The 22,787-nt window shown below is 34.0% G+C and overlaps 4 protein-coding genes across 7 annotated transcripts; 1 reads left to right on the top strand and 3 right to left on the bottom strand.

Moving 5' to 3' along the window:
* Positions 1–362: 362 nt before the first annotated feature.
* LOC114372024 (cyclin-L1-1-like) lies at positions 363–4,717 on the bottom strand. 3 transcript variants are annotated; one of them, XM_028329398.1, is made up of 10 exons: positions 4,584–4,717; positions 4,404–4,497; positions 3,489–3,656; positions 3,332–3,413; positions 3,105–3,245; positions 2,674–2,843; positions 1,648–1,918; positions 1,010–1,442; positions 882–917; positions 363–663 (listed from the first exon to the last, which is right to left on the bottom strand). In XM_028329398.1, exons 3-10 carry the CDS (start codon positions 3,638–3,640, stop codon positions 602–604), a joined length of 1,347 nt encoding a protein of 448 aa, XP_028185199.1. In that variant the 5' UTR covers positions 3,641–3,656; positions 4,404–4,497; positions 4,584–4,717; the 3' UTR covers positions 363–601. The 3 variants fall into 3 exon arrangements, with proteins under 3 accessions (XP_028185199.1, XP_028185201.1, XP_028185200.1); XM_028329400.1 differs by lacking the exon at positions 882–917; XM_028329399.1 differs by lacking the exon at positions 4,584–4,717 and having other exon boundaries at positions 4,404–4,577.
* Positions 4,718–6,067: 1,350 nt separating this feature from the next.
* On the top strand, positions 6,068–8,821 carry LOC114371882 (gibberellin receptor GID1C-like). Of its 2 annotated transcripts, XR_003658080.1 has the most exons (3): positions 6,068–6,609; positions 7,185–8,241; positions 8,357–8,821. XR_003658080.1 is itself a non-coding variant. In XM_028329186.1 (2 exons), exons 1-2 carry the CDS (start codon positions 6,571–6,573, stop codon positions 8,178–8,180), a joined length of 1,035 nt encoding a protein of 344 aa, XP_028184987.1. In that variant the 5' UTR covers positions 6,068–6,570; the 3' UTR covers positions 8,181–8,821. The 2 variants fall into 2 exon arrangements, 1 of the variants encoding a protein (XP_028184987.1); XM_028329186.1 differs by having other exon boundaries at positions 7,185–8,821.
* Positions 8,822–11,372: 2,551 nt separating this feature from the next.
* On the bottom strand, positions 11,373–13,436 carry LOC114372000 (golgin IMH1-like). The gene has a single exon (XM_028329361.1). The coding sequence runs from the start codon at positions 13,362–13,364 to the stop codon at positions 11,649–11,651; it is 1,716 nt and encodes a 571-aa protein (XP_028185162.1). The 5' UTR covers positions 13,365–13,436; the 3' UTR covers positions 11,373–11,648.
* Positions 13,437–20,746: 7,310 nt separating this feature from the next.
* On the bottom strand, positions 20,747–22,372 carry LOC114370602 (histidine-containing phosphotransfer protein 1-like). Its single transcript, XM_028328000.1, has 6 exons — positions 22,213–22,372; positions 21,929–22,059; positions 21,739–21,807; positions 21,394–21,465; positions 21,162–21,234; positions 20,747–21,057 (listed from the first exon to the last, which is right to left on the bottom strand). Exons 1-6 carry the CDS (start codon positions 22,273–22,275, stop codon positions 21,025–21,027), a joined length of 441 nt encoding a protein of 146 aa, XP_028183801.1. The 5' UTR covers positions 22,276–22,372; the 3' UTR covers positions 20,747–21,024.
* Between the last annotated feature and the right edge of the window lie 415 nt (positions 22,373–22,787).

Below are 22,787 nucleotides of genomic sequence, written 5' to 3'. Positions count from 1 at the left end.
TAATGTTTTTTTTTTGGTTATGGATTTTTTTTACAGCATGTTCTCGAAACTTAGACTTTGAATAAAAGTTAGATAAAGGTTTAATTCAAATTTTCATTATTGTTTGTTTATAAGATTAAACTCGATTGCTTTCTTGATAGACAGGATGCATCAAGTGCACTTCGATGTACTATTATCATAGCAAAAGATATGGAGGTCAATTGTCCACATTGAAGTCTCACGGGGAGACTTGAATGTGATGTTAACTGCAACAAATTTATCTTAAGACATTAAATATTTTTATAAATATTTGAAAAAAAATTATACAAAATTATAATATGTCTATATGTTATTTTTAACGCATTTCAATTAACTCTTTAAAATAACAAAAATAATTTTAACTCTATTCTCTCTTCGACTATAAACAAAATAAGGTATACATAGAATGTTCACATGAGTACTTATCAAATAAGACCGCAAATGAACCCTAAATTGTTTATATCTGTAAATAAAAACTTCCCCAGACAGGCAGTATTTACTGATTATAAGATCAGAGGACGTGCAATGCTTGATCAGTTGACTGACTTTGACGGGTGCATCTTGTAATATCTTCTAAATAATGTCAATGATGTCTATGTCGATCTTTTTCCCTTGACGAGTAAGAGGAACCATGGGAATCGCGATCTGTAAAATCGAAATGTGTTAGGAAGAAAGATGGAATGCTAAAAGGATAACAAATGCCAAACCCATTTTAACACAGATTCATACCATGCGATGAAAGATGGAATGCTCAAAGGATAACAAATGCCAAACCCATTTTAACACAGATTCATACCATGCGATGAAAGATGGAATGCTAAAAGGATAACAAATGCCAAACCCATTTTAACACAGATTCATACCATGCGATGAATGGCGTTTTGACTTCTCTGAATGTCCTGCATCCAGTACAAAAACTTAATAATTTAACCCCCCCAAAAAAACAACAAAAAAGAAACACAAACACCACACACACAAGAAATCTAGACACCTGAATCCTTTGCTCTCTCCCTAGAACGGTGATCCCGATCCTTGAGTTTGCCCCTCTCAGCTTCCTCTCGTTCACGTTCCTTGTCAGAATCCCTTCCTCGATCTCTATCTCTGGATTTTGTTCTGTCCCTGTCCCTATCTCTGTCTCTTTCCCTATCCCTATATCGTTCTCTATCCCTGTCCCGGTCTGCCCTGCGCTCAATGGCCTCTATTTTACGGTCAGCCTTGGACTTCAATATGGGTTCATCTCTTGCCTCTCCTTCTGTACTCATGCCTTTGGATTCATCATCAGACCTTTTAGAATCTTTCAGCTTATCAATGGCTACCTTTACAATTGCACCCTTGCTACCATTGGATTCAATATTAGCTTCTCCTTGAGTTCCCTTTGGCACTGAGTTGTCAGTATCAGCTGGGGGACTATTTTGCGGAACATCCTACAAATTGGCAGTGATTTAAAATGTTAGATCAAACCTTATAGTTGATTGTCAATAATACAGGTTTATTAATGCCGACATTTGTCTTATAAGGTAAATTACTATTTTGTGGAACATCCTAAAAATTTTGTGGAACATCCAACTGATGCGGATTTGCACCACCACTAAGGCAAATTACAATAAATATGGATAAAGTGGGCATCACTTTGGGTGTTGATTGAGACTTTGATTCCGATGATTTGTTGGAGAATGTAAAGTCCCCATCCTTGCAGACTGGTATATATTGTGCCTTTGGAAGGCTATAAAGGTGAGCCAGAACCCTGCATACTTCATCAATCCCAGACTTCTCCCCATCAAATGCCTTCCACCATGGTGGGTTCTCAGGAAGGGGTACTTGGAACCTGCGAGCAGCAGCATATACAACTCCACAAGCCACAACCTCACTCTTAAATCGAACACACAATGTAGTTCTCAAACTGCATGAGAAAAGAGTTAGGGAAGCATAAAGCCATGAATTAGAAAGCATCAGATGAATACAAAGCCACAACCAAAAATACTAGTGCATTGGAGTTGGGCAAGTTTATACTAAAATGTAAACAAATATTTTACTCCACTACAAATTATGCTAGGATCCAATGCTTGCCATACAAAAGATTATAAGCATCAAGGGCTTGCTAATAGCTATGAGATCAACAGCTTCATAAGGTATGATACCCTTCAAAACATCTGTCATTTAATAACAACTACAAGCTGAATGGCTTCTAACAGTTTAACAAGAATCTCATAATTTTATACCATATTACAGCCACACTTTAGGTCAAATCCTCTGCATAGACTGTGGTACTGTACAATATTCTTAAAACTTCTCTTCATTTTTATAATAACTATTGTTTTCATTTTAAATACTTGAAGGCTGAAATTACATTATTAGGTTGTGGGGAAAAAAAAACTACTGGACAATTTCGTGAAGGTTTTGTTTTTTACTTGATGAAATGAATTACCAGGATAGACCTGGCTCTTTAGAGTTTAAACTGTATATTGCATCCAATGAACCAAACTGGAATCACAAACAAAGACTACTATAGAAGCAAACTTTCCAGAGTATAATGGAACAGAAGATACAGTCTAATTCAGGATTCTTGTGGAAGGGAATAAATCATCGCGTCCAGTATGAACATGCACAAAAATACACAAGCAGCATAAAAAAGAAATAATATCTGGAATTATGTACCTATCATTAGCCAGATTCCAAGCCTCTTGCCTCAATTCTGGAGGTGTTTCAAGGGTAGCAAGGTAATTTGATATAAACTTATGAGGATGTTCAACATGACAAATGAATCCCATTTCTTTCAAAATATGTCTTTCTGTTCTGCTCAACTCCATTTTCAAATCAACATATTTCTGTTCATGAACAAAGAAAGCAGAAAACATTCAAATAACTAAGATTTGAAATAAAATAAGAGTCATAGCACGTGTTTGAATCCATTTCAAGTACATGCATTTGATGCTCAAATCACGTTAAATTATCACAAAAAACGTGGAAGCTACTAGTAGTTGCTTCCACTTTTACGCAAGTCCAAACTTGAGAATGTGGCACCAAACATGAAAATAGTATGTCTGTGTACTATAGGCAAAGAAAGGTGAGAATGAGAAGCTTCTGACCTTGGAATACAAGTCTAAATGCTCCATGGGAAAGTCCTCCCTCCTGCATTCCATCCGGTGAAAAACAATAATTACTTGTCTGGCTTTTCTAGGGTTTTCCTCCAGTTTTGAAGCCAACCATACACAGCTTGCAGCAACTTTCTGCAAAGCGATGCTGTGAGCATAGAATTTCACAAAGCACAAAGAGAGAAAGAAGAGAAAATAATATATCACAAAATAGTAATGACCTTGACATTGAACCGTGCAAATGACTTCTTACAATAGAAACGATGGAATAGAACCTGCCCAGTAGCCATGACTGCTTGTGGCCTGTCACATAATTAAGGTAATAATTTGGACCAAACATGGTAATTAAAATGAAAATAAACAGAATCCAAAGGATACAATCTGAGCAAAATGCCACTTTCTTGGATGAGATCACAACCATAGATTCTAAGGCTGGTCTCAGTGGCTTCATCTATGCCATCTTTTCTAGAAGGTGAGATTGCTAGCTGCTCATCTGTGAGGTAGAATGTGTCAATTGCTGTGTAGATCATCCCTTTATCCTTTACCCTAACATAAGAAAGGGCACAATTCTGGTCATGAAAATTGAAAACTTTTGCCAAAACATAAAAGTGAATCAAAAGATTAAAAGGGTGGGAGCATTACAGTAGTGTTTTTAAATATGGACCGGTTGTTAGATGAGAGCCCAGTTCACCATGGCCAATCAGTGATAAAACTAGTATTTACTTTTAGACAAGTAATAACATGCAAAATTAGATAAAATTACGACCTACACATAAAAACAAGTCCAAAACTAACATTATATTTTGAACTTGTACCACATCATCATCCTTCCTCTATATATTCAATATTCTGAACTAACTTGATGTGATGGAGTCATAATTGAAATGTTAATGTTGGACTGCAAGTCCAATTCTGTTTAACTGTTGGAGAAATCTCATTGATAATGGCATCCCATGGTAACTAAAACCTCAGATCAGGGTCAGGGGTCGAAACGAAAGTAAAATGTACTTGTAAAAAAAAAGGATTATGATTTAAGACATGGTCACAGATTCAGAATTCAGAAGTCTAGCAACAAAGAAATTAACAACTAAAAATGAGCCCTTAACGAAATCACCGGTTTAAATGTTATTGGTTGAAATATAATTTTAAAAAAAAATTAAGAAGAAGTTTTTGGCGGAAATCAAAAGCGTTTCACTCAACAAAAATCTAAAAGTAAAGAGGAATAAAGCAGAGAAAATCTGAAAACACAACATTTAAAGAATTAAAAAGAAAAACAAAGAAAGTGGCATTCACCGTCCGTCGGTGCAGAAGTCGCCGGAGGGGGAGGTCCGCGCGTGAGAGAGGAGTTGGAAGCTTCTCGCCGTGGGTCCTTTTTAGGGTTTAAACCCTACAATTGAATTGGGGCAATTACCTTGGAATCAAAGTAAAAGGGTGTTTCAAATCACCTTCTAGAAAGAAAATTCAGGCAAATACCTTGAAATCAGAAAGGAAGGAGCAGCATAACAGAGTAGGGAGCGAGCAACACAAAGTCACAAACAGAATCACCCAACGGTTCGAGGGGAGTCACGAAACTTGAAAGGTTTTTCGCTCCTTTTTTTGTTTTATTTACTTAGCCAGCATCCAAAAAAGGGCCTAGTCCGGCCCAATTCAATTCGCTCTGTTGGGCTACTTGAACGGGGGGAAAACCTGTTTTTTTTTTACTATTTGCATATCTCAATTTACTACCCTTACTCTTTATTTTTAATTTTCTTTTGGGTCGTGAAATTTGGCTACAACTATTTCTTCCCTTTTTGGAATTATCCTAATGTTTTTTATTTGTGTCTCCGTAGTACGGACATATATCTCCAAGGTAAGAAATAGTTGCTTTCACGTGAAATTTGACATGATTATATTTATAAGTAATACGCTGGATTCAGAATCCTCAATCAAACACACACTATATGTTTTTGTATCGATGTGATGATCTCTTTTTCTTCTCTTGGACGGTTGGACCTAAAAAATATATTAATTAGTATGGATTTTGAAAATTTGGTGACTAACGTATACTTATAATTAAATATAGAGACTAACTTGCAGGTACACAATAATTTCGATTTTATATTCTTAATATACTCTTGATACATTATTGTAATTTTTTTATTTGGTTAAAGTGTTATTTAGTTGAGTTTTACATTGTTTGAATATGATGTGATCTTTTTGGTCAAGTCATTTGTTTTGAACTTGGACTTACCTGGTCAATGGTCATAACATAACTTAGCTGATGAGTCATTTTTTCAATTTGGACTTGACCGGTCAAAATTTTGCTAATGATTGAATTCAAATCAAGGTTAACGTGATATTTAGAAAAAAAATACATACAAATTTAAATAATATATGTAGGCAAGTCGGATAAAACTAAAGTTTTGGAAATCTACTTCCTTAACTTTCCGCTCTAAAATTAATCAAGGTAAATAGATTACTGAGTAGTAAACTTTAAAACAAATTCTCCACTTTTTTCATGGTTGAAATAGATGAGAATGACAAAAAATTTAACGTTTATGTACTAATAGGATAATAAATTTATATTTTTATACTGTTATTTAATTATAAATCATTATTTGAGTTATTTTAAGATAAATATTTTTAAAATTAATTAACTTATGATGAATTATGATTAGATATTATATAATTTTTTATATATTGTGGATGGATGCATAACCTTTTTTTCTCTTACAAAAAGTCATATTTTATTAAACTAAGTAATCTAGATCATCTTTACAACAAATTCTCCACTTTGAAAGATCGAAATCTAAAACATAGTTGGTATTATTAAGTAGAATCGATTAATTTATTAAAAATGATTGGTTTTAAAAGATTAGGTGGAGGCAAAAAAATCCAAACTAAGAAAAAGAAGGGATTGAGGGGGCCTAATAAATGTGTTCCTGAAGCAGTAAAGAATTAGTGGGAGGTGGAATCTTGATTAGTGGTAGAGCAATACAGCATAACCATTTGCTAGTTGACACTTGATAGAATTATTATGATGCCAAAATTGTGGAGGTGGAAGGGGGATGTCTGTCTTGGTGGCAGGAACTGATTCACTCACCTTCTTTCCATTTTTATCACGACCCAAAAGAAAAAACCCTGTAAAAATACAACAAAGTGATTCGCCACAGGACCCACACAATAGTTCCATTTGGGCCTTTTCTTCCTCCCATTGGCCCTTCCCTCCTCTATCCCTCTGCCACACTACGCACCGTTTCTTATCCTTCACCATTCCTCCTCTCTTTCTCTTTCCCTGCCACTGAACTCTCACAACTCAATACTCATCTCCCCAAAACTTAAATAAATTAACAAACAATCGATCTCACTTAACATAACGCCATTTTCGTGCTTTTATGGATTTGCCTCGCCAAGAGCTTTTGTGATTGTCAAGTTGCGAAGCGCGTTGCGGATCTGTAATCGGAAATACTGGATCGTTCCAATGGCTGGGAGTAACGAGCTTAACCCCAACGATTCTAAGGTGAACGCACTCTCTGCATCGTACTTTTTGATTCAAATATGTTTTTTTTTTTTATACAACTTTGTATTGTTGAACCGTACGATGTTTCGTGATTGCAATCTTTCTTCTTTCGGTTCTGATTGATTCTCTTTTCTCTTCTGTTCTGTTTTTTTTTTTTTTGTATACTATATTACTTGACTATTTGTGTGATTTTTTTTTGTTTTTTTGTTTAAATATCTTTTAGGTATAACTGAAATGAAACGAAAATCACTCTTGTATTGGTGATTCTTCGTCATCGTTTTGGGATTTGGGTTTGGATATGTTTTGGTTTCATTGAAGAGCTGGTTAAGCTTTGTTCTGTTGGTGTAATGGTTTTCAATTTTGGTTGGATCAATTTCTGGTTCTACCTAACACGGTTTCACTGCTTAGGGTTTGTTACTTAATGTGCTGGTTTTGGCAGTTTGATTCATCAGTTTCCCCCAAACTATGGGGTTTGTTTGGATTTATTCTCTGTTTCTAATTTTCCTCGGTTTTTATTTTTTTTCTTCTTATTATCCTCTATTTTTCATTTAAAAATGAAATGAAATTTGGTGTAGATGGTGGTTCCGCTGAATATGTGGGTTCTGATCTCAAATTTCAAGTTGGCATACAATCTTCTTCGTCGCCCGGACGGTACTTTCAACCGGGACTTAGCAGAGTTCCTTGATCGGAAGGTTCCCGCAAATGCCAACCCTGTGGACAGAGTGTTCTCCTTTGATGTTGTTGTTGACCGTGAAACGAATCTTCTGACTCGAATCTATCGTCCTACTGAGGGAGAAGAACGTTCGGTGAACATTCTTGACCTTGAGAAGCCTGTGAGCTCTGAGGTTGTTCCTGTCATCATATTTTTCCATGGTGGAAGTTTTGCGCATTCTTCAGCCAATAGTGCTATATATGACACCCTTTGTCGTCGCCTAGTGGGTATCTGTAAGGCTGTTGTGGTGTCTGTGAACTATAGGCGTGCACCTGAGAATAGGTATCCCTGTGCATATGATGATGGGTGGACAGCTCTTAAGTGGGTTAGTTCTAGATCTTGGCTCCAGAGTAAGAAGGATAAGAAAGTTCATATCTACTTGGCTGGGGATAGCTCAGGTGGGAACATTGTGCACCATGTTGCCCTCAAGGCCGTGGAGTCGGGAATTGAAGTGTTTGGGAATATTCTGCTCAACCCATTGTTTGGTGGGCAAGAAAGAACCGAGTCTGAGAAGCGCTTAGATGGGAGGTATTTTGTTAGAGTTAAGGATCGAGACTGGTATTGGAGGGCTTTTCTTCCTGAAGGGGAAGATAGAGACCACCATGCATGCAACCCGTTTGGCCCCAAGGGGAAGAGTCTTGAAGGGATCACCTTTCCCAAGAGCCTTGTGGTGGTTGCTGGTTTAGACCTTGTTCAGGACTGGCAATTGGGTTATGCCAAAGGGCTTGAGAAGGCTGGCCAAGAAGTGAAATTGATTTTCCTGGAGCAAGCAACCATTGGGTTTTATTTGCTGCCAAACAATGAGCACTTCTCTCCTGTTATGGATGAGATAAAATATTTTGTCAGCTCTGACTGTTGATAGGCTTAACTTTTGCTATAATACACAACAAGTGGACGTTAGAAGATTGTGTAGGAAATAGGTATGCTACTAAACCTTTTTTTCCTTTTTTCTTTTTGGGTTCTTTGCTGTAGGACTCTGCTCCCGCTATTAGGTACTTGTATGCTACTAAATGTGTCTGAGATTGGTGTAATCAGCATATAGCTGTATGATGCTTTTCCGGAGCACATAATGAGGAAATTGGGTGCTGCGGATAGGTGAAAGCTTTTTAGGACAAAAAGGAGAGGAAGGTGTTATTCTATTTCTGGGCGTGACCTTGATGCCAATCAGGTGGGGCTTGTCGTTGTCTGACAAGTGTTATATATATATATATATATATAACTAATTTTGGAACTCGGATAGGAAAATATCAATAATATGTTGGTGCTGTTAGGTTATATACGTCTGTGCTATCTCCATGAGTGTTTGTTTTAAGACTGTTTACTTTTTTTCTCTATATAGCTAATTTGACATTCCTATGTCTTGGGTTGGGTTTGTCCTTGTTGGATGATGGACACTCCTTGCAAATGTAAATGGATGGATGTCTTTTCCGCAGCAATGTTTAAGGCTTGTATTATGTTTGCTTCTGTATATATAGATATTTTTCAGCTTTTTCTTATGCATTATTGTAGGTTCAATTTCTGCTTCAATGTGCTTTGGTCTGTGAATTTTAGTTCATTAATCATAAGACTAAATGTCCGTTTCATATCGTTTGCTGCATGTTTGATCGAGAGAGATTAATCTTAAAAATGAATTATCTATCAAAACTTTTTCTCAAAAAAATATAATGAATTAGAGATTTGTTTTAAAAAATAAACTGAATTTCCATCACGAGTAATTTTCAAGTATTGATGGCAGAAGATACTATAATTGTCTCTGTTGGAAAAGTATAGGTCCACAGAAACGTGTTAGCACTCGAGCTTCTCTTTTCTTTACGAGTACCCCACAGGCCCGGGGGTTTTCACGTTTGCATCCGTGGCTTTATATTGTTACAGAATAGCCAGCATATGTGCACCTATTTTTATTTTTTATTTTTTTGATGCAAAGACCAGGGGCCCTAAGCCCCCAAATCAATATCATTAATCTAAGAGACTCCAACCCAGTCAGTCAACAAATGCGTAGATAAAAATTCTGGAATAATAAAAAAATTTCAAAGTCTTCCTCCATAGACTGCCCATGCTTTGCAAGAGTGTCTGCAACCATTTTTGCCTCACAAAATGCATGCACAAAGGTAACAGTACGCTCCCTGCAAAGATCTTTAATCTCCTTCACCACTTGGCCACAAGGGTGATCTCTGTCACTTGCATTTTAGTACGCTCTGTCACTTGAAGCCTCCGTAACAACACAGTTTTGATAATCTCCACTTGATTCTCCTCAACCTTCGCAAACAAGAGAATATCATCTGCCAATGCCAAGTGAGATAACAATGGTCAAGAGGCACTCGTGCAGTTAAGGGATGCAAATTGAACCTAAAAATACAAAAAAGGTAAGTGTAGAAAAAAAAAATCACAATGAAGAGGAGAATGTTGAATAAATTTGGATATAAATCTCTATCTTTTGAAATTTATGAGATAAATGTGGATGCAAATATTTGGCTTTATATACTAACGTTATTAATATATGAAATTTATGCAAATTATTCATATCCAATTATGTAAATTACCGCATAGTAAAAATTTGTGTAATTTTTTGTCTTTACAAATTGCCGTATACGAATATATTATTAATATATCTTTAAGAGTGTAAATAGCATATTCTCAAGTTTATAAATATAGATATTTAATTAATTTGTTATTTTAGATTTAAATTTAGTTACTATAAGTACTGAGTAGACATTATGTTTAGTAGTTAACTTTTTTTTTTGGAGGGATTAGTAGTTAACTTTTTATGTTGGCTTTAAATTTAGTTGAATATTTTGTTTGCTTTTGTAATAACAAATATGAAATAATATTTTTATTTAATTAAATTTGTCACCAATGTAAGTTTGAGTTTAAAACGTGAGAACAAGAACCGACACTAGTTACCTTGTGCAATGTGCACCTACGCTAACTGTAGGCATTTTTTTTTTTAAATGGTCACTCTGTTTTCAGATCATGATAATCACTGTTATCGAATAAAAATCATGATATCACTTTAATATTTTTCTAAAATAAAATTAAATAATAATTATTTTGTTACAAATGAATTTTTTTGTTTAAATTTCTTGTAATATTAGCACTTAAGCATGTTTGTCAGCTTAGGTGTTACTTGATGATTTTAAACATTACATTATACAATATTTCTACATACTCTGATTGAATACCATCTTATCTACACTAGTACGCCATTGCCTTTATTTCATTCGACCAGTTTGTTTAAATTAAAAGAAAATAATTTTCAAAAGTATTTAAAAAAAACTTTTTAAGTAGATAAGATTTAATTGACTGTAAATTTTTTTTACCTTTTTAAAAAAGTAACAACTCTTTTTAAGAAATATACGGTTTAAACAAACATAGCAAAAAATAAATAAATAAACTGTTTATTTTATTAAAAGTGTTTTTTATAATTAGTTTTAAAATAATATGATATTTTAAAAACTTTTATTAGTCTTTTTCTATATAAATTTTATTAGTCTTTGATTTAACAAAATTCCTTCAATTTAATATTTATTCATTTTATTTTCTATGTTGTTTTACACCCAAAAAGCACCTAGGTAGATATCATAAAAAAAAGATTTTAAAATTTCAGGAATTAAAATCTCTCAACCGAGAATCCAAGCTTCAATTCAGTATATAAAATCAAAGACCTACACAGTTCAGAGAAACAATGGATTTGACACTCGAAACTTCTTTTACCTATACTCTTTTTCACAGAAATATTTTCAGGAAGGAGAGCACACCTCACACGTATGATTATTTAAGCAAAAAGAAGCCGTTAAATTAAAAGTGATAATTTTTCAGGGTGTACTAAAAAACAAAAATGTTTTCCTTCAGATCTTTTCATTATGCGGGGTCACTGGATGCATAAATACAACTAGCAAAGATATGTGAAAAAATATAAGGCGAAATGATAATCTTTGGTAACATTATGCCAAAACCTGCAACAACTAAGTTCTAATTACCATCCCCGTCCAATCTAAATACCAACTCCAATTATTATCACTTGAATGGAAAAACATCTAATAAAACAATGTTATTTCGACAAAAACAACATTTTCTTTCTTCTGCTTTGTAACTATCTCGAAACACACAGATGTTAACACCAAACAGCATAGCATTAATTATAGATAATTAGCTTGCATATTTCTTCTTCAAGTTTTAAGCTCAATACAGATCAAAATGTTATTCTCTAATAAGGATCAAGATAGACATAGCTCAACTAGTTCAAATTATAAATGGCATATATCTTGATCCTATTACCATAAGTAAGTCATTCATTTCATATAAGTAAAAAAGCACAAAAGGCTCAACTTCAGCGTCCTCTAGCAACATAAGCAGCTAAGACAGCAGCAAAAATTGTAGTTGCAGAGGATATCATAGTCCACAAGCTCTTACTCTTGTGTGCCTCAGCCACAGATTTGTTGAGTGAAACAAGTTGTTGCTTCATGTCATCCACCATCTCATCCTTGCTTTTGAATGCCTTCTTTATTGCATCAAGTTCCTGAGCATATGGCTGAATTTCCTCCACATGATTCCCATTGGACGCCACTTCCTCACCACCCCTTTCCTTGTGTTGATACACAAGTGCAGCAGCAGTAGTCTTCAACAATGCCAGTGCTTTGTTTGAATTGCTGCACCAAACTTCAACCTTGGCATTCAAATCCTTGGATTCCTTTCGAGCCTCGGCGAGCATACCCTGCAATGATTCATTTTCCTTCCTCAAAACACTCACTTTGCCTTCCAGCTTCTTTTCCTTCTCAACTAGCTTGTCTCTTTCGCTTCTCACCTGTCCCAATTCAGCATTGCTCTTCGCAACCACTTTCTCTATCCCTGCAATCTGCAACTGCAAATTCTCCACTTTCTTTTTCTCCCCATCAAACACCTTCTTGATGCTTTCCTTCTCAAGCACAGCTTCATCGACAGCATTTCTATAATGCTTAACCTGCGAAACCAACTCTTTGTTTTCCTCTTCAGACTTTTCCCAAGACTCTTTCAACTCATCCACTTTCCCTAGCAACTCAACAATTTCATTCTCGAGATTGCCCTTGACCTCCTCGATCTCACTCCTCACTCTAACAGCTTCATCAAGCTCGTGCTGCTTATCCTCTAACTCCTTCTGAAGAACATTCAAAGCCTTACGAACACCATCTTTTTCCTCTGTTAACGTTTCAACGCTCTTTTCCACCTCCTTCTTCTCCTTGAGAAGAGCACTTATCTCCACTTTCATCTCCTCTTCCTTCTGCAACGCAAGGCCAAGGTTACCTTCCAGTTCGAGAATCTTTGTACGAGTAATCTCCTCGTCCTTCTTCGTAGACTGGTTGAGTCGCTTCAACTCATTTTCCAGATAACCGATTTTGTTCTCTAGGGCATTGTTTCGGCTTTGAATCTCACTCTTGTCCCTAGTCACCGCTTCAATCTCCTCCCTCAGCGTTTCAATAAAACTAAGCGACTCCTGAGAACTCTTCACCGCGAAATCTCTCTCCGTTTCAAGTTCCGCAATGTCTCTCTGTTTCCGAGACAAAACCTTTTCGCCTTCAGACCTAGCCGTCTCCGCTTCATCCCGAAGCTTCCTCTCTCTGTCAAAGCACTCCTCCAGCCGCTTCGTCTCGCGAACGAGTCCGTCACGCTCTTTAACGAGAGAACTGGTTTCGTTCTCGAGACGGGCGGCGAGGTCATTGAGCTGGCGCTTGAGAACCGCAACCTCGTAGTCCTTCTCTCCGACGAGCGTGTCGAAGCGAAGGTTCATTTCCTCGAGCTGGTTTTTGAAGAAGACAGAAACGACAGCGTTTTGGACGTCAAAGGCGAGGTTGGTGTCGTAGGTGACGGCGGATTGCTGGAGCGCGGACTGGAGAGAGTGAATCTGCTGGCGGCGTTGGGTGGTCTCCTTGAGAAGGACGGCGTTGAGGTTTTTGAGGTTCTGAATCTGCAGTTCTGAGGAGCCATCGGTTGGAGTAGCCATTGGCAAGGGTTGCTTTACGTTTTGGGATTCTTTGGGGTCGTGAGATTGAGAGACTTTCTTTTTGGCCATATTTGAAGGGACGGTGTGACTATTAGGGTTTATCTAGGGTTTTACAGGGGAAGAGAAAATGTGTTGATAGGAAGGATATATATATACCACAAGATGAAGGTAGAGGGATAGATCAGATGTGTTGTTGGCTTTTCGAATTCAAATTTTGGGCCCCAACCCAATCCAGGAATTCAAAACCACGCCTTTCTCTGTGTATTTCTATTCGCTCAGCAGTCACCACGTGCAGCCCAAACTTATCCTTTCTTTTCTCAATATCTAATTTCTCACTTGAATTTGTAATATGCATTCATCATTGATCGTTGGGTCTCTGTGTTATTGAAAAATATTTTTTTTCCCTCAATTTATAAAAATATGTGATAATTCTTTTCATCGTTTATGTCTATTCATCTGTTAATGTAAATGGCCAAACCTATGCGTTACTGTTGGACGAACTTATTCTGTTGAGTATACTGCTAATTCAGATAGACTAATTATCATCTGAAATTTCACTTTTTACTGCTTAGTAATACTTAAAAGGATCAACATTTATTACCCATTCTCACCTATGTCTACTATGCATGTCTTTTGGTGTTTGAGTGCTTTATTATTGTTATAAAAAAAACTAACAAATTAATCGTTAAATAATATTACTTTATGTCATTTAAAATTCTAAATTTAACAATTAAATGTCAAATTAATCCACCACAAACAATTACGTATAGAATCTAGTATTACATTTCATTTCAGTGATTTCTAACAACCCAGACACCACCCCTAAACTAAAAATCACCATAAAATCACAATAATGCAAAATAAAAGAAAAATGTAGCATTTTATAATTTTGAACTGCTTTTGCAGGTCAGTCATCAATTCTCTTCCTCTCTTCTTTCATCCACCTTTCTTCAATTGGATTCACCCAATAAATAAAAAATACATTTCCCAACATCCTGCAACTCAACAATGGATAGTTAATTAATCAATTAAAAAAAATGGGACACCCAAAGTATCAATTAAAATAATCCACGTGGATTTTGGAGATTTTTTATATTCTAATTACACGCATCACAATGCTAATAATTATAAATTGGGTCTTGTTAATCAAAATTTAAAAAAATATTTTATTGAAAATCATTTGGAAATACACTTTTAAATCATAAAAGAGCACATTGTTTTACATCCCAATAAAAATTATTATTCTTTTACTTTTTAAACTAATGTTCTAAGTTAGCATTTACTATTATTAACAATACTTTTTTAGTCAAACAACTAGTGGTTAGTTCAATTGGTGATAGCCTCTAGTGAATTAAATACATTATCAGATTAATCACTGCTTCCTCTATTTCAAAACTTTGAATGTTTAAGGTTGATAGATATAAATTAAGAAATATTTAATATATATAAATTTAGATTAAATTATCTTCATTTATTGTTTTACAATTTTATGTACTGTTTTTAACCGCTCAAATTGTCCTCCTATGACTACTATTTTCAATAAGAAATAACATTAATGCTACATTATAAGTATTTGTAAAATTTTAAGTTATCAACACTCTACTAAAAAAAATACACTATTGATTATTCAACTACATACAAGAGTACAATTAAAAAAAAATTGTAGAATTACATATAAGAATTCTAAAACAACGTCAAAGTTTCGGGAATCCGAAGGGACTTGGGTGAAGTGGAAACATGGGAGTTAGAGTATCGATTGTTAATGGGTTGGCAATGAAGGCGAATTACTACCTTTGATTTCTACTTGGTTCTTTGGACCTTTTGTTTCTGAAAGTGGTCTGATAGTGTCCTTTAGGGATTTTTCAGGCTTCAGCCTAATTTTATGAGATTTAAAAGAGAAACATGGAGTGACAATCCAGAACGATTAAATTTGGGTCATGAAGAACACACTCAAAAAGTAGGAAAGCAATAGTTTCACAGTACTCATCATTCAGTAGCAATATACGCATGATACGCGAGATATGATCTATGTAATGCTTTTTTTTTTTTCATTATTCTAAATTTTATTTATCCAACACTTTTGTAACAAGATTTTGATACTTTTTATACCAAACCTTATCTACAAATAAATTTATTATTCGAATGTTTTTATCTATTTAAATTGTTTTTGTAGTCATCCCATTTATCCTCTTGTGATTAATTGTATATTTATTTGTGTTACTTTCATTATACCAAACTGTTTGTATAATATAACACAACTTTAAGGGAAATTGTTTTAATGTATCTTCTATCTACATTTTGATGTGTATGTATATTCTGTATACATAGTATGCAATGATGTGGTGTTAGTTTTATGAGTAAATTATATTTGATTTTTGTGTTTTTTTAAATTGTATTTGATATTTTTTTTCACCTTATAAAAATCTTTTAACTGTTTAACTTACATTATATTTAGACTTCCTCTCTCTTAAACACCATTTAAATTTAATTGAAAGTAAATATCTTGGTCATATCACTTTTAATGAAAATTTATATTTAAAATATTCTTATCTTCTTCCTCCTCACACTGGTATTTCCTGTGTGTTCTTTCAAGTTGCATCCGACACTCCTCTTTTTTTGCATCCTATAAAAACTCCCTTAATAGTTTAGCCCCCCTCCTAAACACAGTTTACTAATTTAACAGAAAGTAGACACATGTTAGTTACATGACTTTTAATAAAAATTTATGTTTAAAATACCCTTATTTTCTTCCTCTTAACTTCATAAAAGACATGACATCATTTTCAACTTAAAAATATTTTAACACTTCCTCATTCAAATCACCATGTAGAAAAATATTGTTCAATCCAGTTGCTTCATATGCCATCGATTGATAGCAGCTAAAGCTAATAAAAGCCTTACTTACAATGGTCAACTTGGCCCCTGCAGAGAAAGTATCTAAATAGTCTTAATCTTCTATTTGAGTGTAGACCCACTTACATCAAATGACATTCTTATGCCGTGGAAGATCAATAAGAATCTAAGTATTATTAACTTCTAATGCCTTAATCTCTACATTCATAGCTTCAATCCCGTTAGGATCTTTAAAGGCTGCACCAATGAGGTTCAACTTGTTGTGTAATAGACAAGATACTCTTAACGATAATAAATTTTAGAAACAATAGCATATGGAAATGGTGGGGTCCTGAGAATAGGTTCACGTTTTTTTGTTTGGTAGTTGAATCACGGGAAATTCCTCACTCCACTAATACCTAGAGAAGCAGGTGGAACATATTGATAAAAGCAAGAGGTTGTTTCATAATGTTTGCTTCACAATCATAAACTGATTTGATTTGCATGGTTCCACTCTTTGATGGAAGCTTTTAGGTAATTTTAATTTCAAATTAATTCTTTAAACATGAAATATTCGATTAAAAAGAAAAATAAACAATCTAAACAATGCAATAAATAAAACAAGTAGTGTAGTATTTAGTTTGAGGATTTATTTTTACAATAAATAATGTAAAGTTAATGGAGAAATTTTATTAAAATCTTGAAGTTAAAAACAAGGTAAAAAGATTAATATGGGTTGAGTTTAACTTGTAGAAATTTTAATTTCTCACATGACAAAATTTGTTGAATTTTTTGGACACCATTTCTATATGGAATAAAGGCCCAAATAAAAAGATCTCGTATGTTTCACTTATTTAAGTGTAGAGGGTCATGTCAGAGAATGAGATACTTTGAGAGAGACTCATTTAAAAGGAAAAACAGTTAAATCATTGAGAGAGAAAGAAGGAGAGGAAAAATCCATGTGATTTTTGCATACCCACTAGAGAACATTTTCCCAATTGCAACTGTGGATTCGTTCATCCTTGGATCGGACTGATTTTTGGAAGGCAGGTTCTACGCGCGTAATACTTCGAATTGTCTAGTTGAATCGGGAAAAAGATATCTGTAGAGAGAGATAAGTATTTCGCATTATCTGCTTTATATTTTGGGTTTTTATCTTCTTGTTTCTATTTTTCCAATTGAGGGGTTTGTTTTGATTTGACGGTTTGTAGCATGTTTTAGTGCACTTATTGAAAGTTTTCTTGTATCTTCATTGATTATAATGTAATTATTTCTTTGGTCTTAATTTCTATCTCGCGTTCTATATTTTATTGGTGCTCCTCACACGTTCTTGCAAGTTTGAGATAATTTATTTTCGTTACTTTTTACTTTGTTATAGAGTTTGTTATTGTGTTCGTCTGATTAAATTTAATGTCCAATGTATCAAATAGGATTACTTTTAAAAAAAAACCGAGAAAACTAAAAAAACTAAAAAAAATAATAATACAATGAGCTTTAATTTTAAACACTATTTCAAGTATTGTGTGGAAAAATATTTAGTGACACGAATTCTTTTACTAAACACTTTTCAAATTTATATAAATTCAAATAAATTATAAATTAATTACAATGTCTTGTCAGACTACTCATAAAAAAATGTCTTGTGAGACTCTTTGGGTTAATTTGTTTACTTGTGCCGGAATCATCAATTACATTAAGATTAACATTTTGATTACAGAAAATAGAGCAACACAAATGAACAAAATAATAAATGGTTTAAAATTTGAATCTATTTCAACGAATTTGAGAAAAACGAGATTTAGTTCAACAACAAATATTTTAATACACTTCTTATTTTTTGGTGTAGAATGATAGCACAATTTCGAGTTTGTAAAAGAAATTTCTTCTAAAATTGACAACTTATATCATTAACATATATTGCATTCACATATCATCTCTAAATCTGACCTGTCTCTCCTATTTTATTTATTTATCTTATTCTTCATGACTTCTACATGAATCAATCTTCTATCGATGTTGGCTTATATAGTATTGAGAGTGCCTCTTGGTTTTATCAACTTGTTTCATCAATAAAAATAAATAAATAAAACCTTCAGCCATTGTAGTAGCACCATGACCATTGAATGGATCATTTGAGTATATCAAAGACCCTGAAGGGTATTTATTTGAAGAGAAAAAAAGGAAGTACTCCATTAAATTAAAATTTTGCAATATGTTGAAAGCAATTAAATTCGAGCAATTTCATGTTAATCATGTTGGTACCATAAAGGTAATTCTCCATTAGAGGAAAAAACAAGTTTAAATTTTTAAGTCCCAACCTTTCCTCAGTCATCTATCCTTCTAAACCTAAAAACTTTGTTAGAAGCACGTTTTCAGAAGAGATTACTGCCAAGTGTAATTTTAATTTATAGGTGCACATTAATTGATAACATGTAACTAGCTCACTCATGCAGTTTGAATGCTTAAGAGTTTGATTGCTAATGGTAACCACTTTAAAGTTTTAACTAAGAGGAAAGTTAAAATTTGATATAATTTTGAATTGATAGACGTAAACCTCAGCTTTGGAGCAATGCTAAAAACAATACTCCATTTGGAAATCTTACCATAACCTGATTCCTACAAAACCTATATAGTCTGAGCACCACTTCAACTACGTGGGTGAGACTCTTAAGTGACTGTTGAAGGCTAGAACAATCTCAACACTTCAATAATAGAGGCTAGAGCAATTATTTTTTATACAAGTACTACTTGACCTATAAGTACAAGGATATTGCTGACTTGACATTTAGATTGTTAATGATTTGATAGACGCTCACGTTTAATCCTGTTCATAACACGTGCCTGTTATAACGGCAATTAGAATAAACCCTTTATATGTCATTGCGTGGGACAATGTAGCTTCCTTACTCTTATACATGCATGCACCAACCTGTTTTAAATTTTGTAATTAGTTTAAGACATTATATATATGGTCGTACATCAAGAATGCAGGATAAGGCACAAGCAACAAACTCCCTTATTAATGTGATCTGAAGGAAAGTAAAATATATGAGAAATACACTTTAAACGGAATCTGCGCAGCTGGAAACTCTTCGATCGTCAAATACATTTGCTAAGCATTATTAAATTAGATTAGAACATGAACTTCCCATACCAACGTTTTGGATCTTTCACATAACTTCATAAAGAATTCACTCATGAGAGAATTTTTAAATTTTTGAGATTCCTTATCAGAACAGTATCAACTTCTAAACTACTATTTTGGTAGACTAGAAAATTGGACTCGACAAAGCTAATCTATCATGTGTTGTGGAAATCCGACTAAATGCATCGAATTGTTTGGCCATGGGCTAATATTATTGACCTTCAATAGCAAATCAATGTTTGTGGATGTGTAATAACTTGTTATACTTAGGTAAAATCTCAAATATGTAGGTGAAAGTTAAATAATGCCTGTCTCTAACAAGTAACAAACATTGAATTATTATTTATTTTTTACTAAAAATAATGTATCAACTTCCATCATTAGAAATGCTGCTTCTGGGATTGCCTAGATATAATGTTAGCAAACATTTTAACACTAGTACTATATGTTTAGGTAAAAAAGAAGTTATTGATTAATGCGATATGGTTTTGTGTAATTAACAAGAAGAAAAAAAAAATGATCAGCTACTCTGTCATTACTCATTATAACAGCTAGCTTAGCTTGGTTTTGGATCTTGTCTGCAAATGACGTGCTGACCAGGAGACATACCTATCTGGAAGAAGTTGACCTTGTAAAATACACCAATGCATTGAATGTAGCACATTGCTCAGACCAAACAACATAAGACTGGTCACTACATATATTGCTCACACCACATCAACACAAAACACCAAACAACATAAGACTGGTTAAATTACAAATATTGTGTAATTTTTTTCTTTGTTTTAAACGAGAAACTCTTATAGTATACTCCTAGCTTATAACGCTCAGTCTGATCATTAAAAACATTGCATAACTATTCAAGCAGTAGCATTATATTTAAAATAGTATATTTAATAAATTCAAATTAATTCTCAGTCATTCTAAATATTATTACTGTTGAATTACTCTAGGATTTCTCCTTTTCTGTTTCTAACGGGCATATTTGAATGCTGACAAATTGTGTGATTGTCGAAAAACATGCTAACTATATAGATTCTAAGAGCAGATGCATGACCAGTGCTGTGGAACGTAAATCTAAGCAATTTGTATTGAGGGATTCACGTTGTTGCACGTTATTATCAGAACTCATTGTCCTGCACTAGAATGTGCATTATATGGACCAAGACTGCGCATATAACGCTGACAAAAATAATAAACTTCTCAGTATTAACGTTGTTAAGATTAAAAAATTTATGACATCTCTATTAAGGTTAAGGTACCCTTAAGTTGAAGCATTCGAGTTTGGCGCCTTAAGAAAATACTGATAGCATCTAGCCAGCCATATCTATATAGGTCTGTATATTAGTACATAGGGAAGTTTTGAAGTTACTCAAAAAAACATTCTATCATAAGCGATTTCAATTAGTTAATTTCTACTTTGTACTGGTTATTGCATCAAGTGTAAGACAGTTATTCAACCACGCATTCCCTCTATTATCGAAGACAGTTTATAGGCAAAAATTAAGATAGTTAATATTTGAACAGCTAAGAGATCATGGGTTATTCACATTGCTTTTGGACTAAATATGGGCCAACTCTGGCTTAAATGATAAATCCAATTTCACAACCATGATCCACTGGACAAAATCATACACAAAGTTAAAATACAACATAGAAGTGGGGTTGCTTTGTTTGCAGATTGGACATGATTTGTTCTGAGTGTTGTTTGCAAATTGCAATGGCTGCAAAATATCTCTGCCTCGTATCACACTACCCACCTGCAGCCAAAATCTGTTGCTCCATCTATAATCACATAAATAGAAAGACATATAAAAAGATTGTAGATATTAACAGCTTCTCATGATTTTATAGAAAGTACTAGAGATCGAAGATCCTCATGCCCTTACCCTGAAGAGAGTTTCAAGCTTGCTTTTCACCAAGGAATACTCCTGTTTCACCTGTTGCAAGTTTTTAAGACACCTGAACACCAAGCATTTTTTTTTTCTTTCAGAATATGGAGAATTTTCTTTTTAAGAAAGAAAAAAAAACCATAAAAACAACTAGGCCACATGATATTTTGCAAGATTTATAGGCATAGAATATATAAGAATTTTGATATGGAATTGTCAAGAACCTTACCCTTCAACGTTTTGCTCCTCACAAGAGTTTCGGAAGGAAATGCAGACTCTGTGAATTCTCTGTGCTCCAATGCTGCATTTCCCAATAACTTTATCAAACTTTTGATAGTTGTAAAAAGACCAAATCGTAAGGTAAAAGACAAGTGAAAATGTATCCTCCAGAATAGGTTCTAACAAAGGTGAGGTCCATGCCACTATGCTACATGTTATTAGCAATAATAATACAACTGTGACCAATAATGTGGTATTTCAAGTGGATACAACTTCCACCAACTTAAGAAAGCAAAACCAACATGACCAACATAATTTTTTCTGAGATAGATTCTAGTTATGAAGAATTATTTACCTGGAGCTGCTACCCTTCAACTGGTGAACATGAGCATCCAACCTTTTAAAATCAATGCTTGGCTGGCCTCTATTTGAGATGAATGAATCAACATTATTAAAATGTTGAGTTTTGGAAGAGTTTCCAAAAGATACATGATTACTTGGTCTAAAGATGTGTATAATAAAGCAGGAAATTTTGGTACCCTTACAGTGTTTTTGTGAGCTCATTAAGAAGCCTCTCCGCATCTTCAAAAAAGAGAGTCACCACTTCAACCACAAAATCTGGGTTGCTTTCATCTTGAAGTTGCTGAAGCTGGTTAAATTGGTCATCTAGAAAACCCTTTTGATAGACATCACCACAGCAAGAAATGGCAAGACAAACCAGAAAGCAGATGAAGTAAGTAACACAATAAACATAGCTTATGACTTATGAACCTTCCCTTTTCTATTTCATCTTAATGTGTAATGGCAATTGCATAGCATGCTTACTTACCTCATGAAATAGGGAAGCAGTATAATCAACAAGTTGCCTCTGCAGTTGAACTATACCATCCATTATTAGTCTCAAGTTCTAACCAGCCACTCAATATTTTTTTAGGTACTGATTTCTTCTTCTGCCTAGTTTATATAGTGTGGTTTTTATTTTATACTTGAGACAACTATCATTTATGTTTTATAATATATATATATATATATATACATACATATATTTCTTTAATCATATGAAAACAGTTTTCAAAGTCAGTCACTTATTGTGTTTCTGTTCATTGCTTCCCCATCAACCTATCATTTCTGGCCACCTTTACCTCTAATAGTTTAAACTAATAGGACCAATAGATCTAATCTAAAACTCACGCCACGTACCATTCATGTTTCCATCTTTTTCATTTGGTAATTATTGCCTCCCTTTTTTCTTAGTAGATTAGTAGATATTACCTCCATCTTTATCTCTTCTTGCTTTGCATTATTTTCTTAAAAACCTTGCTTATCATTTTAAATTCCACCCCTCAACCCTAGGTGGTGACTTGCCTATATGGGGTAAAGGTATTATTTTTTCTTTTCAAAGTC

Source organism: Glycine soja, chromosome 10 (assembly GCF_004193775.1).
Source record: "Glycine soja cultivar W05 chromosome 10, ASM419377v2, whole genome shotgun sequence".
NCBI classification, from domain to species: Eukaryota; Viridiplantae; Streptophyta; class Magnoliopsida; order Fabales; family Fabaceae; genus Glycine; species Glycine soja.
This window is presented reverse-complemented; position numbering and strand designations above follow the sequence as displayed.